Genomic DNA, 16,010 nt, shown 5'->3' with positions numbered 1-16,010 from the left:
TGAAATGAATAAAGTTGAGATGGACAAATTACTTGTATTAGAAACAATCAAATGACCGTGTCATTTAAAAATCAGATGATCGGGGCTTCCCTGGTGGCGCAATGGTTGAGAGTCTGCCTGCCAAAGCAGGGAACACGGGTTCGAGCCCTGGTCTGGGAAGATCCCACATGCCGCGGAGCAACTAGGCCCATGAGCCACAACTAACTGAGCCTGCGCGTCTGGAGCCTGTGCTCCGCAACAAGAGAGGTCGCGATAGTGAGAGGCCCGCGCACCGCGATGAAGAGTGGCCCCCACTTGCCGCAACTAGAGAAAGCCCTCGCACAGAAGCGTAGACCCAACACAGCCATAAATAAATAAATAAATAAAAATAAATAATTAAAAAAAGAAAGAAAGAATCAGGTCATTACATATCTACATCTTTAAAAAAAAAAATCAGATGATCATGTCATTTAAAAAATCAGGCTGTTATATAGAGGTAATTTAAAACTGTTGTAGAATAGTTAATGAAAAAGTTTCATGTATACTGTTAGAAGGTTTAAAAAAGTTACAGGAGTCTATAAATCGAATGATCCTTTTTCTGGTTAAAATTTAAAACAGTACATAGCCATATAAAGGAGTACAGAATTAAGAGATTAACAATTGTCTCTGAGTGATGGAATTATACATGACTTTTCATTTTGGTTATGTGAACTTTTAATCATACAAATATGATCACACATATAGTCAGTTATTTAGCAAATCCTGCATTCAATCTGTGTATTAAAAGAAATCAATCTCTATGACAGTCATGTAAAAGGACTGAAGCAAAGCACCAAAGTAGACTTTGCAACATTCTTTTCATTTGCAAAGAATGAGTGAATTTATTACAAAAACACCCAATTAACAACTGAATGCTCATTAAGCATCCAAATGCTTAGTGATAGTAACTCTTTCATTCCACATCTTTAAAGCAAGTGGTTACTACAAAATGAAATCCTTTGAAATAAGTCACTCTTCGTATATTTTAACACATCTCAAAGACAAAATTTGAAGTGTAAGAAACTTTTAAGTAGTTACCAACACAAACCCTACTTACCTTCAGATTTTAGTTTTGTAAGAACAAAAATCAGGTAGTTGTTAAAGTCTGGATATTGATTGAGTTGTTCCAGTTTCTAGAACAAACAGTAGTTAAGGAAACTTCTCAGTGTAATCTAAGGAAGGAATTAGGCAGTTTTAACCTAAAATCAAGAATCTCTTTTGTGATTTTTAACCTTGCATTTTTTCCAGTAAGAATAAAGTTATCTTATTAAAACCATCAATATGCTATTCCAAGAACACACCAATGGTTGTGTTAAACCTCTTGTGTGCTTTATGGCTGAAATATTAATATTTTACATCAATTATATTCAAGACAACATGAGCCAAGCTCCACCTTCAGCACAGGCGCATATCATATGAAAACATTTTTCAAAACAATTTCTTTGATTTATTTGAACTTAAAATAAACCCCCTAATCAGAAAGGTATTTAAGTATAAAATAATGACAAAAATGAAAAGCACCCCAAAGAAACAAAAACAAGTCTCTTAAAGATCACTTAGGGAAATTAACTTTATAAAATCGCCTTTTAACTTAAAGTGCTTTTATTAGACTCATTTGTTCTTTAGAATTCAAAAAGTTAAGATAAAATGCTATTTATGTGCAAGTCTACATATCAAACCTTATTATATAACAGTCAGTATTATGAAATTACTACACTGCAACAGTTCTACAGTTCTGCCCCCCACCCCCCAACAAGACCTAACGTTTCCAGTGACACCAACGTGCAGGTATTTCATTCTGTTGGCAGGCAACAATGACATAATGGTCTACTATGTCTTTCTTCATGCCCTCTAATCCCTAACATGCTTTTTAATAACACCTCTAATTGTGTTTTATTAGACAGAATTTTCTCAATAGACTTAAATCTTTAAATTAAATCCACGATACACACTCTAGGCACACCATATTAGCTACTTATTATACACTAGAATACTCTCAGTGTTCAGTGCTCGGAACATAATTAACTATCAAAATACATTTCTCTAGAAAAATTCCAAGGTGTACTTTCTTTGACCAAAAAAACCCTAGTGATTTCTTTCTTTAGTGAACAGCCAAGATTAACAGCATGCTGATATGCTAATAATTTTTTATAAATATTTCCTGATAAGGTTCACTTTCTTAGAACTTGAGCTATCTATCCATAATAGTATAACGGTCTTTCTGAAAGTGCTCAAGCCTATACAAAAACAATAATTACATTCCTTCCAAAGGAGACACAAAAGAACAAGGTCATTATTAGGCACTCTGAAAATATAAAGCAGTGCGTATTTTTAAAATACTATTAACCTTTATCTACTGAAATTTAATTTGTTCCTTACGCAGAGGGCATACTATGCTCCAGGCACACAGAATAAACCGTAAATTTGATTCCTAGCACACGCATAGCACTGAGCATATAAAAGGTACTTAATAAATATGTACTAAAACAAAAAATTATGATACACAGTGCTGTACAAGAAATTACAATGCAGTTTTGGGATTGGCTAACTTAAGAAATTAACTGTCACATAACACCTACAATTCATCAAATATCAACTTTTATCATTTCTACAGCTATGACAACACAAATTAAGACTGAGCCACAACAATGCTTCAAATACAAGCTCCAATACACCCCAAAACGACTATTCTTCCCTCAGTACTAGCAGTATACAAGCGAAATGGCTTAAAAAAAAAAAAACCAAACCAAGTAGACCTAAATCATTAACACCTCCATTTTAAAATAAGCAGTATTAATTAACCAAAAGGCTAGATACTTACCTACTGAAAAGTTTTAAGTTACAGCAATGCAGTACTTCTTTGAGAAACTTATTTACCAGAACTTCTCAAGTAACTGTATTTAACTTAACGTTTATAGTGTTTTAAATTTAAATACGTCCAAACTACGCCAAAAGAGCTTACTTACCAAATTCCATACTAAGCAATTTTCCCTGTTTATTAACAATAAAAATTAAGAGTTTTTTTTTTTTTTTGCAAACAGCAGATTTAAGTTTCCTAGACAATTAACTTCGTCTTAAAATAAGAGATAAAACGGTTATTTCTGATCGAGTGAATTTGTTTCCCTTATTGGATGCAGCAAGAGCTCTCCATTTGACCACAGTTTAGGGCACTACAGAAAGTACACACAGTAGAGGTTTTGCTTCTTCTCTTAAGTCTTTCTGCCTCTAAATCCGTAGTAATAGGACCAGCAAACTCGGTAAAGACTTGGTAACTGAGCAGACCGTCTTGAGCCAAAGATTTAAAAAGAAAATCTCACTTGGGAGGCAGGGAGCTCGCAACAGGTGTTGGCACGAACAGCCCCGGGGTGAGAGGCCTGAGACCCCTCACTTCTTGGTTTCCAGCCCTTCCGGGCAAGGGCCTGGCAGAAACCCCAGGCCCAACACCCAGGCGGTTCAAACCCCGCGCCAGCTCCACCCCACTCAGGCCGCCGATCTCCGCCGCGCATACAGCGCTCTGCCCGCCGCCCCCTCCGCGCATTGTGTGGGCCGGGACGTCGGTCGGGGGTCCGCGCCGGTACCCGGCTGCTCCGCTCTCCACCCCCTCGGCCGGTCAGCGGCGGGCGGGGACGTGACGAGCGTCCGGCTCACATGTCGCGATCGCGGGCGGCGGCCAGGAGCCCCCAGCCTCCCGCGGGCCGGAAGCCGGCGGGCGCTGCGGCGCTCCGAAACGGAGGCACGAGGGCCGCGTGCGCGAGGCGGCGGGCAGGGGCGGCGGCGGGCGGGCCTCTCCTCCCGGGCGGGCGGACGAAGGGCGGAGGGATCCGGGGAGCGGGAGGAGGGGGAGGGGTGGCGGGAGCCATCCGGCCGCCGAGAGCGGGCCCCGCACAGGGCAAGCTGCGCGGGCGGCGGCGAGGCCTCGGAAAGGATACTTGTTGCACGGTTCTCTGGATGGTGGTGTCGGGGGACTGGGACTCCTTCAGCAGCTGCAGGATTTGCTGAAGCCCTTGCTCGTCAGGTTTCCACTCATACTCCATCTTGGTTTGCTGCAAATAAAGCCAGACACAGGAAGAGACGGAGCGAATGTTACTCCCCGTGCACAGGCCCGAGGGCTTCCCGCGCCAAGCACCCCCCTCCTCCCCGCCAGAACGACCCCTGCGCTCCCCGGACGCCTCGGACCTGCCTGGGGCGCCCCGAAAGAAGTCTCGGACGGTGAAACCCGGGGAAACTGATCCTAGCAGCTCGGCCGCCAATGTCTGCTGCTGCTACCGCCGCGGCCGCCGAGCGCAAGGAGCCGACCAGACTGAGTCACCGCGAATTTGCAATCTGGCCCCTAGATCCGCTCACGGGAGCCCCCTGGGTCCTAGTGCCACGCAGTTTTCTCCAACCCAACTCTAGTTCCATCCAGATTATTACTGATTTAAGGGCTAATCAAAAATCAAGTCCTTATCAAAATCCCTGCGAAACACCTGAAGAGATCTGATTTTGGGTTTCAGTCATTTTAAGTTAACATGGTTAGTAATTAAGAATGACTGTAATAAGGACGAAAGCCTTTTAATTCCCGACAGCTCAACAATACTTAAGGAGAAGAAATAAAAATGTTTACATTTCAGTTTGATATATAAAGCACTAAATACTAATATTTAGCCTAAAATATTAAAGATGCATTGCAATCACAACCCACACTTCGATAAACACTACATGCTGCATTTACATTTGCATAATTTGACCGAAAAAATGCATCCTTTCATAAACTTCAACTTTTGAACTCTTTTCGTGAAATAAACTCCACCTGAAATAACCGCATTTCACAACTAATGACTTTGGGCTGAAGAAAAACAAGAAATATAACGCAATTTTACAACTGGATAGTGTTTAATTCTATTAACGTGTTTTCACATACATTTTCTCATTTTATTATCACTCCGACCGGAGGAAGTATTATTTGCCCCCATGTGGCAACTATGGAGCAAAAAGATCAGAGGAAATTACAACAGTTAATTAGTTAAGATTGGGAGGAGAATATAGGTTTCTTAAACTACCATGAGTTGCATCTGCTACAATCAATGGAAACTACCGTATCGATGACAGTTCCTTTAAAACTAAATGCTTAAACAAAAACAAAACTTAAGTATCAGGCATGAATTATTGTAAAAATCAAACTGAATTTGCTGAAGGAGAGGATTTTTTCATATGGATCTACTACTACTTGATGGTTTGACAGCTGAATTTAGTCCCTTCCTAGCAGGGGTTAAAAAAAATTACCTGACCTTACAGTACCTCTCTAGTTAGCAGTGTTTTTCTATTTTTAAAAAACCTTTTCCTCTCTCCTTCTTCACCTTTATTTTCCGCTTAATATCCTGTAGTCTGGCTTTGCTCACCAAATTCTACCAACTTCCTAAATGACCCAACCCCCAAACAAAACCCCCCAAAACAAAAATGATATCTGGACATAATATCTATTAATAATACTGTAGTGTTTTTATTCCAGTCTTCATTCTGTGTGTTTATATATTTTATAATAATGGGATTGTCTTGTTTCTTGGCCAATTCCATATATCATTAAATATTAAAAGTATTTTTAAAAAAAGTATTCCATTGTATTGACGTGCCATAATTTTAATAAACTTTTAATTGATATAATATATACAATAACCTGTACAAATCATAAGCATACAACTAGATGGATTTTTATAAAGTGAATACCTGTGAATACCTGTGTGACCAACATCCACATCAAGATAAAGATCATTACCAGTACCAAGGTTTCTCTTGTACCCATTCTCAGTCATCAACCCACGCCATAATCCCTATTATAATTTCTATCACTATAGACCTCTCCCCTTTCCCTCTTGACTTTTTTACTTCAGAAACTTCAAAAAAACTTTACAAAAACAATATTACAACAAATCAAACAACATGGTTGTACAAAATAGTTAATTCAATTCCATCACTAAGCTTACCTCCCTGACAGAATCAGTTTTAACAGTTTGATATGAATCCTTCTACACCTTTCTCTATTCTCAAACATACACATAGTTCTGGTTTGTTTTTTAGGATCATGCCACATACTACACTCTATTAACTAAAAACTTTAAAACACATAATATTGCATGGCCATCATTCCAGGCCACTACATATAGATTTAACTGTTCACTTTTTAATAGATGCACATTGGTCTTTAGAATGGATAGAACATAACTTGTTCAACTATTTCCTGATTGGCTTCCAGGTTGCTTCTACTTTTTTGTGACTACAAACAACACGGCAAAAAACATTCTTGTACTAATGTCCCCCTAGCCAGTAATCGCAACCCAGTGTGATTATTAGGCCAAAAGTATGTGTATTTAAAAATTTCTAATAGTTATTACCAGGTTACTTTCCAAAAACAGCTGCAATCCACACTCACCAATAATATGTTTCCCATATATCCACCAACACGTTCTTTTAATTTTGGTTAATCTAATGGGTGAACATTTAAAATTTCTCCTGTTCCTGGACGGGGGAGGGAGTGGGTGAAGAGGGGGTAAGGAACCTTAAAGTCTGAGCCTTAGTTATGAGTTGAGCTGCTACCATGCATATCCCACCTGTTGAGGTGACAACTGGATACCTACTTAACTCCTTAGCTGCCTTTCTGAAAAAGAAACTAATGCCAGGGGCCAACAGCAGCCAAGTCCAAAAGATACCTTCATCATACCTATCCTGAGGATGGCTGCCCCATATCATTACCATGCTTCCTTCTTTACCCCTGCATCAAATCAACAGAATTCTTTTTCTTTTTGAATAGCTTAGTATTAAGAACATTTAATGTGATCAGCCTATGATGATGAGATAGGAAAAACTGAGATAAACTGTTCCCTCACACCTTACTCAAGTTATCTGGAACAAAAGGCTCTCAAAAATATTTGATTGTTAATTGCTTGATAAGAGATCTCAGGCCACTCTGAACTTCTATACCACATTTTTTAATTGTGGTAAAATATACATAATATAAAATTTAGCATTTTAACCATTTAAAGTGTACAGTTCAGTGGCATTAAGTACATTTTCATTGTTGTACAACCATTGCCACCTCTATCTCCAGAACTTACCACATTTTAAAAGCCATTAAAATTAGGAAGAATCTTATCCTAGGGTAGCCAGAGATATCGCAGGGTTATTTAGATAATGTCTGAAGTACTTCAAGCTAACCAAGCACACCAGAATTATGAGGTAGAAATCGTTTATTTAAACAGTAAACTACATCTATATTAATTAAATAGAATATCAAGATTAATATTAAATTTTCTTAAAATAGTTACTATTCTTCTTGCACATTGAAGACTCAGAAATGTTTCAGAAAAGGGAAATAGTACTTCAAATTTTTCTCTTTTAGAGTACACAAATCACGCTGATTGGCCCATGACATTCAATGGTAAATCCCCGCTCCCCCACAAAAGGCATTTCAATAAGCTAAGACAGTTATTTGAACTATCTATACAGAATCTGGCACCAGAATAAAAAGCTTGCAAGAGGTAAGTTACTGTAAGATAACATCTTGGCCTTCAGAAGACTAAAACTTACTCTAGTCCTAAACTGTTAAGAACTTGAATTTACATTAAAAATTTGAATTTACTAGAGTTTATGAGAGGTAAAGAAGCCAGACTGGTTGAAAAAGTAAAAATAAGGCAGACAGAAGGGCTGGACTCAACCAACCTAAATTTAAATCCTAGTTCTTTCACTTAGTAGCAGTGAAAACCTGCGCAAGTTAATTAATCTCTCTGAGCCTCAGTTTCCCAACTATAAAATGAGAACATACTGACTCTGTAATAGGATTATAGATACTTGCCTGGCATACAGTATGGTTTGAAATTTAGTGGCTTTGTTTGTTACATCAATCAATGATTTTCTGCTGCCTGCAAGATGAAATCTAACTTCTTTTTCATGGAAGAGGCTCTTCATGATCTGGTCCATCACCTCCAGGGACAGCTTTATCTCCTACAACTCAACCTCCAACTTTTATGCTCCAGCAATACCAGCTGCGCCTCTCATACCTCTGAGCCTTTGAATAGGGACTTCCTGTCTGGAGTGAACTCTTTAAATTTGACCATTTGGCAAACTCCATCTCACTCTTCAGAGATATGCTCCTCTACTCAGTTTCCCAGTATTTACTGAGAGTCTTCCTTGGCACTATGATTGGTACTGGATACTATTTCTCTTCTGTAACATTATTGTAGGACCTTCCCACAAGACTTAAGTATTTTTTTCATTACAAATCTATAGTTTATGGCTATTTCCTTTTCACAAACTGTCATATTATAATTATTTCCAGGTCTGTCTTAGCAACACATCATGTGTTGAGAGCAGTGACAGTATCTTTTTGCCCCTTTGAATCACTCTAGCAGAGTGCTTCAGTAAGTATTTGCTGAATAAATACTATTGTTGTTCATTACTCAAATACTATTATTGTCCATTAATTCAACTGAATAAATATTAAGCTGAGCAACTACCATGTACTCAGTGAGCATTAGAGATTCAAAGGTAGGTAAAATACTGTTCTTGCCCTAAGTTCTCATGTAGTGACAGAGACACATGCACTACCTATGAATGAAGTATGCGATTGAAGTGCAATAGGAAAAAAAAGAAAATATTCTGCCAGGAAGAAAGATGTGCTTTTCTCCCATATGCTTCAGAGTCTTTCTTCTCTCCTAATTTCAATTAAATTCAAACAAATATTTACTGAGCAGTCAAATGTTTTCCACCTATATGGTGAATCACCATGAATGTGATAAATGTTGCCATCAGTGACATGATTTCCCAAAATGGTGAACAATTCTTGGCAGAGTTCCACGCAAAACAAGGTACAATCTTCCTTCAATAATACAGTAGTTTTATTCCTGGAAAACTCAACATTTAATTAAAATTCTGCAAAAAATTCCATGTGTATATGTGAAACTAAGTTAGGCTCTAGGCTCTGACAGCTATGAACAGATTTTTTTCACCTATGTAACTCCCTAATGGAACATTCAAAAGTCATTCAGGGCTCCAGACAGTTCTTAATGATGAACATCTAGGACCCCTCAGCTCCACCTACTAAGTGGCAAGAGCACCTCCCAATTACTAGGACATTCCCCTTCCCCCTCAGAGAGTGGCACTGCCTCAGTGGAGAATGACTATGGTAGGGGATAGTACCAGGGGCTGTGGGGACATTATGCTAACCCAGTTAAGAGGTCAGGAAAGGACTTCCTTGAGGAAGTGACTTTTTTACCTGAGATCTAATAGGACTTACTAAAAAGTGAAAGTGAGAGGAAGGTAGGGCTAGGAAGACCTCACAGACTATGTTAGGAAGTTTGACTCAAACCCATGACTCAAACCCAACTAACCTGGTTCCAGGGTCCAGTCTCTAAGGCCCTGATAAACTGCCTTTTAAACAGAAACATCAATTTCTGTAAACTGGGAAACTAATCATAAAGAAAACCATTTGTATACTAAAGAAATAACATGTATTTGATACCTTTGTAGTGAGGTAGAGAAGTAAAAATCGTATTTAACTATTATAAAAATTATAATAGATCTAAAAAAGCAGTATGTATACAGTGTGAAAATATAATAAAAATGAGATATTTCAATAGCATTGAGTAAATGAGTTCAAAACATTCTAAATCTGATCTTCACAACATCCCTTTCTTGTAAGTAGGTGGCAAGTATTATCTTCATTTGACAAGCAGATAAATCAAAATACAGCTTAAGTCATCTGCTGAATCACTTGCTGAATGTGAATCAGATCTTCCAAAATAAAATGTCTCTTACACTGGTTTTTTACAAAAAGATGTTATGATGAACAAGAAAGAAAAAAAATCAGAGATGCCTAGAGGGCTAAAAAGAGCATGCTATTTTTTAAAAAGTTATTTAATAAAACTTTTATAAGAAATTGAACCAAAATTCAGGTATGAAGGGAAAGAAGGGAAAGTCTAAAGGCAAATGATTATTAGTAACTTTTTTTAAATGAGGTTTTTTTAATGTCAAAGAATGAAAATGTCGACAGGCTTGCTAAATAATAGATATCAGTAGAACTAGAAGGTTCTTCAAGAGATTCTATAAAGTAATCAGAGATTAAGGATCAAAAAAAAAAAAGAGAGGAAAAAGCAAAAGCAACCATTGAGCCCAAGCTACTTGAGGAAATGAGCTCAACTAGATTGAAGGGCAGGGACCACAGCATACGGACCCTCTGATGTTACATGGTGCTAGACACATAGCAGGTTTTAAATTGTTCTTGACTGATTAGGGTGATGGATCTCATTCACCACTTGGAAGAATTATGCTAAGAGGTTAAAATTACAATCCTCTGGCATTACAATTTGTCGTCTAAGAGCTGAAAGATTTACAGAAAAAAAAGAAAATGAAAAATAAGTACTATGGAAAATTTAAATAAATGTATTCTTAGAGTGCCCTTTCAGGAAGACCTCTGAAGACGACTAGTCATGTGACTCAAGTGCTAAAGTTTACAAACAAACATTTTTTTAAAAAGGCTAGTATCAAAATGAGCAGGTTACAAGAAGGAAAACTAGATCTCAAAACTCACTCCAATCTACAATCAGGTACTTCCTATATAATTCAGTTCATTAAATATTCACAGCAGCACTATGAGGTAGATATTAACTCTACTTTATATTAACTGAGGTTCAAAGAGGTTAAGTAGCTTGCCCAGCCAGTATGTGGCAGATTGGGCATTCAAAACCACATCTGTGTAATTCCAAAGTCTGGACTGTGTCTAGTAAAAAAAGCAACCCTGTTAGCATTTATGGAGCACTTCTATGAGCCAGTTATTATACTAAGTGATTTAAATGCATGATCTCATTTAATTCCATGAGTAGGGACTACTATTACCTCCATTTTATAGAAGAGTAACAGGCTTAAGAAAAGTTGAGTAATGTGTCCAAGGTCACAGAAATAGTAAAGAACAAAGGCAGGACTCAAGCTCAGATGCACCCAACCCCAGAGCCTGTGCACTGATTCATGCTGCCATATTATTCTCATTCTGCCACTTCCACGAACATGTGACTAATCCTTAACAGAACTCTTGGGTAGAGTTCATGGGTAGGCTTATCTTTTTCTTTCTATTCCATGCGTCACCAAGAACTCAAAAGCTCTCTTATTTAAGGGTCTCCTTTCATTAGTTCAGGTGGGATAACGGCACTTTGCTTTTCAGAATTCAAACTTCTTATTGTACATTAAAATAAAAAGCTGATAGGAGTAATACTTCCCATATATTTAACTTTTGGTCATATAATTTTCATCATCAAAACACCAATTCTCTGTTGATTTCTAAGACAGATTTAACTGTTTTAACTCTTTAATATCACAATTGGTCTCACTCTCCATGTATGTTAAGCTATGTAAACCAGTGGTTCTCAGCCCTGACTGGGCATTATACTCATTAGGGGCTTTAAAAAAATATGATGCCTGTTCCCTATGACCCCCACTGACTCAATGTAGGAGTGGAGCCTAGGCACCTGGGCATGGGTATGTTTAAACAACTCCCAGGTGGTTCTAATATACAGCCAGTTGAGACTCTTTGTATTAACTCAATAAATCTGCTCCTGGCAATTTTCATGAGTTTCTTACTCTAATGAGCAGCAGTGTCCTAGCTGTACCAGAAATGACAGAAAATAGAAGAAAGTGGAAGCGAATGCAGACTGTACTGATTAACATGGAAATATTCTAACTGCTAGAAAAATGTCTTTAATGAAAACCAAAACCGAAGAACATGTTGTTTAAAGTCACATCATAATTTGTACTACTTGGTAAGGACTGCATGTGTTGGAAGCTATTAAGTACAATGGTCATTTACTTCATTATTTATCAGTGACAGAGGCTGGGTAAGGAGTTGCACTTAGGTTCTTAGAAATGGAAACTTGGGAAAAGTCAAGATACGGGGGAACAACAAAAGTTGTTATATAAATTAAATACGTTAAGTAAATTAAAAATAAAACATACTAGACAATTATGGTCCTTGACCAGCCAAATACAATTTAAATTCATATATCAAATCAACTTATCTTGCAAGTAATAACCACATCTTTCTTCAGATGGCAATATTAAGACATTCATAAAATTGAAAGAAAACCTTTCTAAATAATAAGCCCACACATTAAATACAAATATACAAAATAAGTAAATTAGGTCCCTGATTCTTTTAGCATTGTAGCTTCATTAAAGAGCTTTACTAGAGATCTTCCCAATGCTACATTCAACTGACTATTCTCATTGAATATGTCAACCATACTCTAACACAGTTGTGATTTCCGTGACATTGATTTAAGAAAAAATCCTCTTTTATTAACATGATTGTAAATTCCATTTCAGAATGTAAATTCCATTTCAGAATGTTCACTGATCATTGCCTAGTGGTTTCAGGTAAACACAGTGCTTAATAATTTTCAAAGTACTGTCACACTTTATCTATAATTTTCAAAACTAAACTGTGAGTTGAGGAAAGAGTTTCAGTTATGTTAAGCAACTTGCCGAAAGTCAGTTGGTTAGTAAATGTTAAGACTTGGGTTAGATTGCTGAAAACTTCTCAAACTTGGGGAGAGAAATGAACATCCAGATCTCAAATAGGTTAAACCCAAAAAAGGGCTACGTCAAGAATTTATAATTGTCTTAAGTCAAAAACAGAGAATTTTGAAAGCAGCAAGAGAAAAGCAACTCTTCACATAAAAGGGAGCCCCCATAAGACTATGAGCAGATTTCTCAACGGAAACTTTGCAGGCCAGGAAAGAGTGGAATGACATATTCAAAATAGTGGGAAAAAAAAACACACCAAAACTTGTCAGCCAAGAATACTATACCCAGCAAAGCTGTCCTTCAGAAATGAAGGAGAGGGACTTCCCTGGTGGCACAGTGGTTAAGACTCCGCACTCCCAATACAGGGGGCCCGGGTTCAATCCCTGGTCTGGGAACTAGATCCCACATGCATGCCGCAACTAAGAGTTCTCATGCTGCAACTAAGAGTTCTCATGCCACAACTAAGGATCTGGTGAGCCGCAACTAAGGAGCCCATGTGCCTCAACTAAGGAACCGGCAAGCCACAACTAAGGAGCCCTTGAGCCGCAACTAAGAAGCTCGCCTGATGCAACTAAGGAGCCTGCGAGCCACAAGTAAGGAGCCTGCCTGACACAACTAAGACCCGACGCAACCAAATAAATAAATAAATATTTAAAAAAAAGAAAGAAAAAAGAAATTAAGGAGCGATAATGACATTCCCAAACAAACAAAAGCTGAGGGATTTCATCACCACTAGATCTGCCTTACAAGAAATGATAAAAGAACATTTTTCAAGTTGTAAAGTAAAAGAATGTTAATTAACATCCTAAAACCATATAAATGTATAAAACTCACTGGTAATGGTAAATATATTATGAAACACAGATTCTTTGACATTGTAATGGTTGTATTTAATTCACTTACAACTCTAGTTTAAAAGTTTAAAAAAAAAGTATTAAAAATAACCATAGCTACAATACTTTGATAATGGATAAGCAGTAAAAAAATATGGATACTGTAACATCAATAACCTAAAATGTGATAGGGAGAGAAGTAGAAGTATAAAGTTTCTGTATGTTCTTGAAGTTGTTATCAGCTTAAAATAGGATGTTATAAGATATTTTATGTAAGCCTCATAGTTACCACAAAGGAAAAATCTGTAGTAAATGCACAAAAGATTATGATAAAGGATTCAAAGTATAACACTACAAAAAGCCATCAAATCACAAAGACAGCAAGAAAGGGTCAAAGGATCTACAAAACAGAAAACAATTATCAAAATGGCAACAGTGAGTCATTACCTATCAATAATTACCTTAAATGTAAATAGATCAAATTCTCCAATCAAAAGACAAAGAATGTTGGAAGAAATTAAAAAAAAAAAAGATACAATATGCTGCCTAAAAGAGACTCACTTTATCTTTATGGACACACATAGATTGAGAGGGAAGGGATGGAAAAGATATTTCAAGCAAATGGTAACCAAAAGAAAGCAGGTGTAGCTATACTTATAGCAGACAAAATAGACTTTAAACTAAAAATGGTCTAAAGAGACAAAGAAGTTCATCATATTATGATACGGGAATCAATCCATCAAAAAGATATAACAATTGTAAATATTTATGTATCCAGCATTAGAGCACCTAAATATATAAAGCATATATATAATACCAGAAGTAAAAGGAAAAATAAACAGCAATACAATAATACCTGGGGACTTTAATACTCCACTCTTACAGAGAATCGATAAGGAGACACTGCACTTGAATAACACTAGAGAGTAAATGGACATAACAAACACATACAGAACATTCCACCCAACAGCAACAGAACACACATTCTTCTCAAGTGCACACGGAACACGTTCTAGGTTAGATCATATGTTAGGCAACTAAGTAAGTCTCAACAAATTCAAGACAGAAGTTATATCAAGTATCTTTTCTGATCACAATGGTATGAAACTAGAAATCAATAATGGGGAAAGCTGGAAAATTCACAAATACATGGAAATGAACACATTCCTGAACAACCAATGGATCAAAAAAGAAACTAAAAAAGGAATAAAAATATATCTTGAGACAAACTGAAATGGAAACACAACATACCAAAACTTATGAGATGCAGCAAAAGCAGCTCTAAGAGGAAAGTTTACAGCCATAACAACATACATCAAGAAAAATAAAGATATCAAATAAACAACTTTAGCTTATACCTCAAGGAAATAGGAAAAAGAAGAACAAACTAATCCCAAGTTTAGCAGAAGGGAGGAAATAACAAAAAATTAAAGCAGAAATAAAGGAAATAGTGAAAAAGAAAATAATAGAGAAGATCAACAAAATCAAGAGTTGGTTCTTTGAAAAGATAAACAAAATTGGCAAAAACCTTTAGCTAGCCTAACCAAGAGAGAACTCAAAATTATAAAGGAAAGAGGAGACATTACAACTGATACCACAGAAATACAAAGGATCACAAGAGATCACTATAATACACCAATAAATTGGGCAAACTAGAAGAAATAGATAAATTACTAGAAACATATGATGTACCAAACTGAATCATGAAGAAATAGAAAATCTGAACAGACCAATAATGAGAAAGAAGATTGATCAGGTTGAATCCCAACAAAGAATAGCTCAGGACCAGATGGTTTCACTGGTGAATTCTACCAAACATTTAAAGAAGAATTAATATCAATTCTATAACTCTTACAAAAAAATGAAGAGGAGGGAACACTTCCAAATGCATTTTACGAGGTAACAGCATTTCCCTGATAGCAAAGTCAAGTTAGGACACTAGAAGAAAACTACAAGCCAGTATCTCTGATGGATAAAGATGAAAAAAATCTCAACAAATTACTGGCAAACCAAATTCAGCAGCACATTCAAAAGATTATACACCATAATCAAGTGAGATTAATCCTTGGGATGAAAGGATGATTCAACACACACAAATCAATCTATGTGATACATCACATTAACAAAATGAAAGATATGAATCATATGATCATGTCAACAGAGGCAGAAAAAACATACAAAATTCAGTAACTATTCATGATAAAAACTCTCAACAAACTTGGTATAGAAGAAACATACCTCAACATAAAAAAGGCCATATATGGCAAACCCACAGGAAGCATCATACTCAATGGTAAAAGGTTGAAAACTTTTCCTATAAGACCAGGAATAAGATAAGGGTGCCCATTCTCACTACTACGATTAACCACAATACCAAGTAACAACGCAAGATAAAAGTACTAAAAGGCATCCAAATTAGAAAAGAAGTAAAATTGTCTCTGTTTGCTGATGGCATGATCTTACACATAGAAAATCCTAAAGATTCTATCAAAAAACTAAATGAATTCAGTAAAGTTACAGGATACAAAATCAACATACAAAAACCAGGTGCATTTCTATACACTAACAACAAATTATCTGGAATAAAAAACAAAACAGTTCCATTTACAATACCAT

At 36.8% G+C, this 16,010-nt stretch overlaps 1 protein-coding gene across 5 annotated transcripts in view; it reads right to left on the bottom strand.

The window, feature by feature from the left end:
* The window catches only part of TNPO1 (transportin 1), an 87,149-nt gene that overhangs the window by 49,842 nt on the left and 21,297 nt on the right, over window positions 1–16,010 (bottom strand). For 3 of the 5 annotated variants that reach the window (XM_061189343.1, XM_061189344.1, XM_061189345.1), the window contains 2 exons: window positions 3,948–4,061; window positions 1,076–1,151 (listed from right to left, as the gene is read on the bottom strand). In XM_061189343.1, coding sequence (XP_061045326.1) covers window positions 1,076–1,151; window positions 3,948–4,061 — 190 coding nt within the window. Of the gene's footprint in view, window positions 1–1,075; window positions 1,152–3,947; window positions 4,062–4,194; window positions 4,306–16,010 lie in introns of those variants that run through there. The other 2 variants (XM_061189348.1, XM_061189346.1) reach the window with 2 other exon arrangements.

This window comes from Eubalaena glacialis, chromosome 4 (genome assembly GCF_028564815.1).
Source record: "Eubalaena glacialis isolate mEubGla1 chromosome 4, mEubGla1.1.hap2.+ XY, whole genome shotgun sequence".
NCBI classification, from domain to species: domain Eukaryota; kingdom Metazoa; phylum Chordata; class Mammalia; order Artiodactyla; family Balaenidae; genus Eubalaena; species Eubalaena glacialis.
Note: the sequence above shows the minus strand (reverse complement) of the source record. Positions and strands in the feature narration are given on the sequence as shown.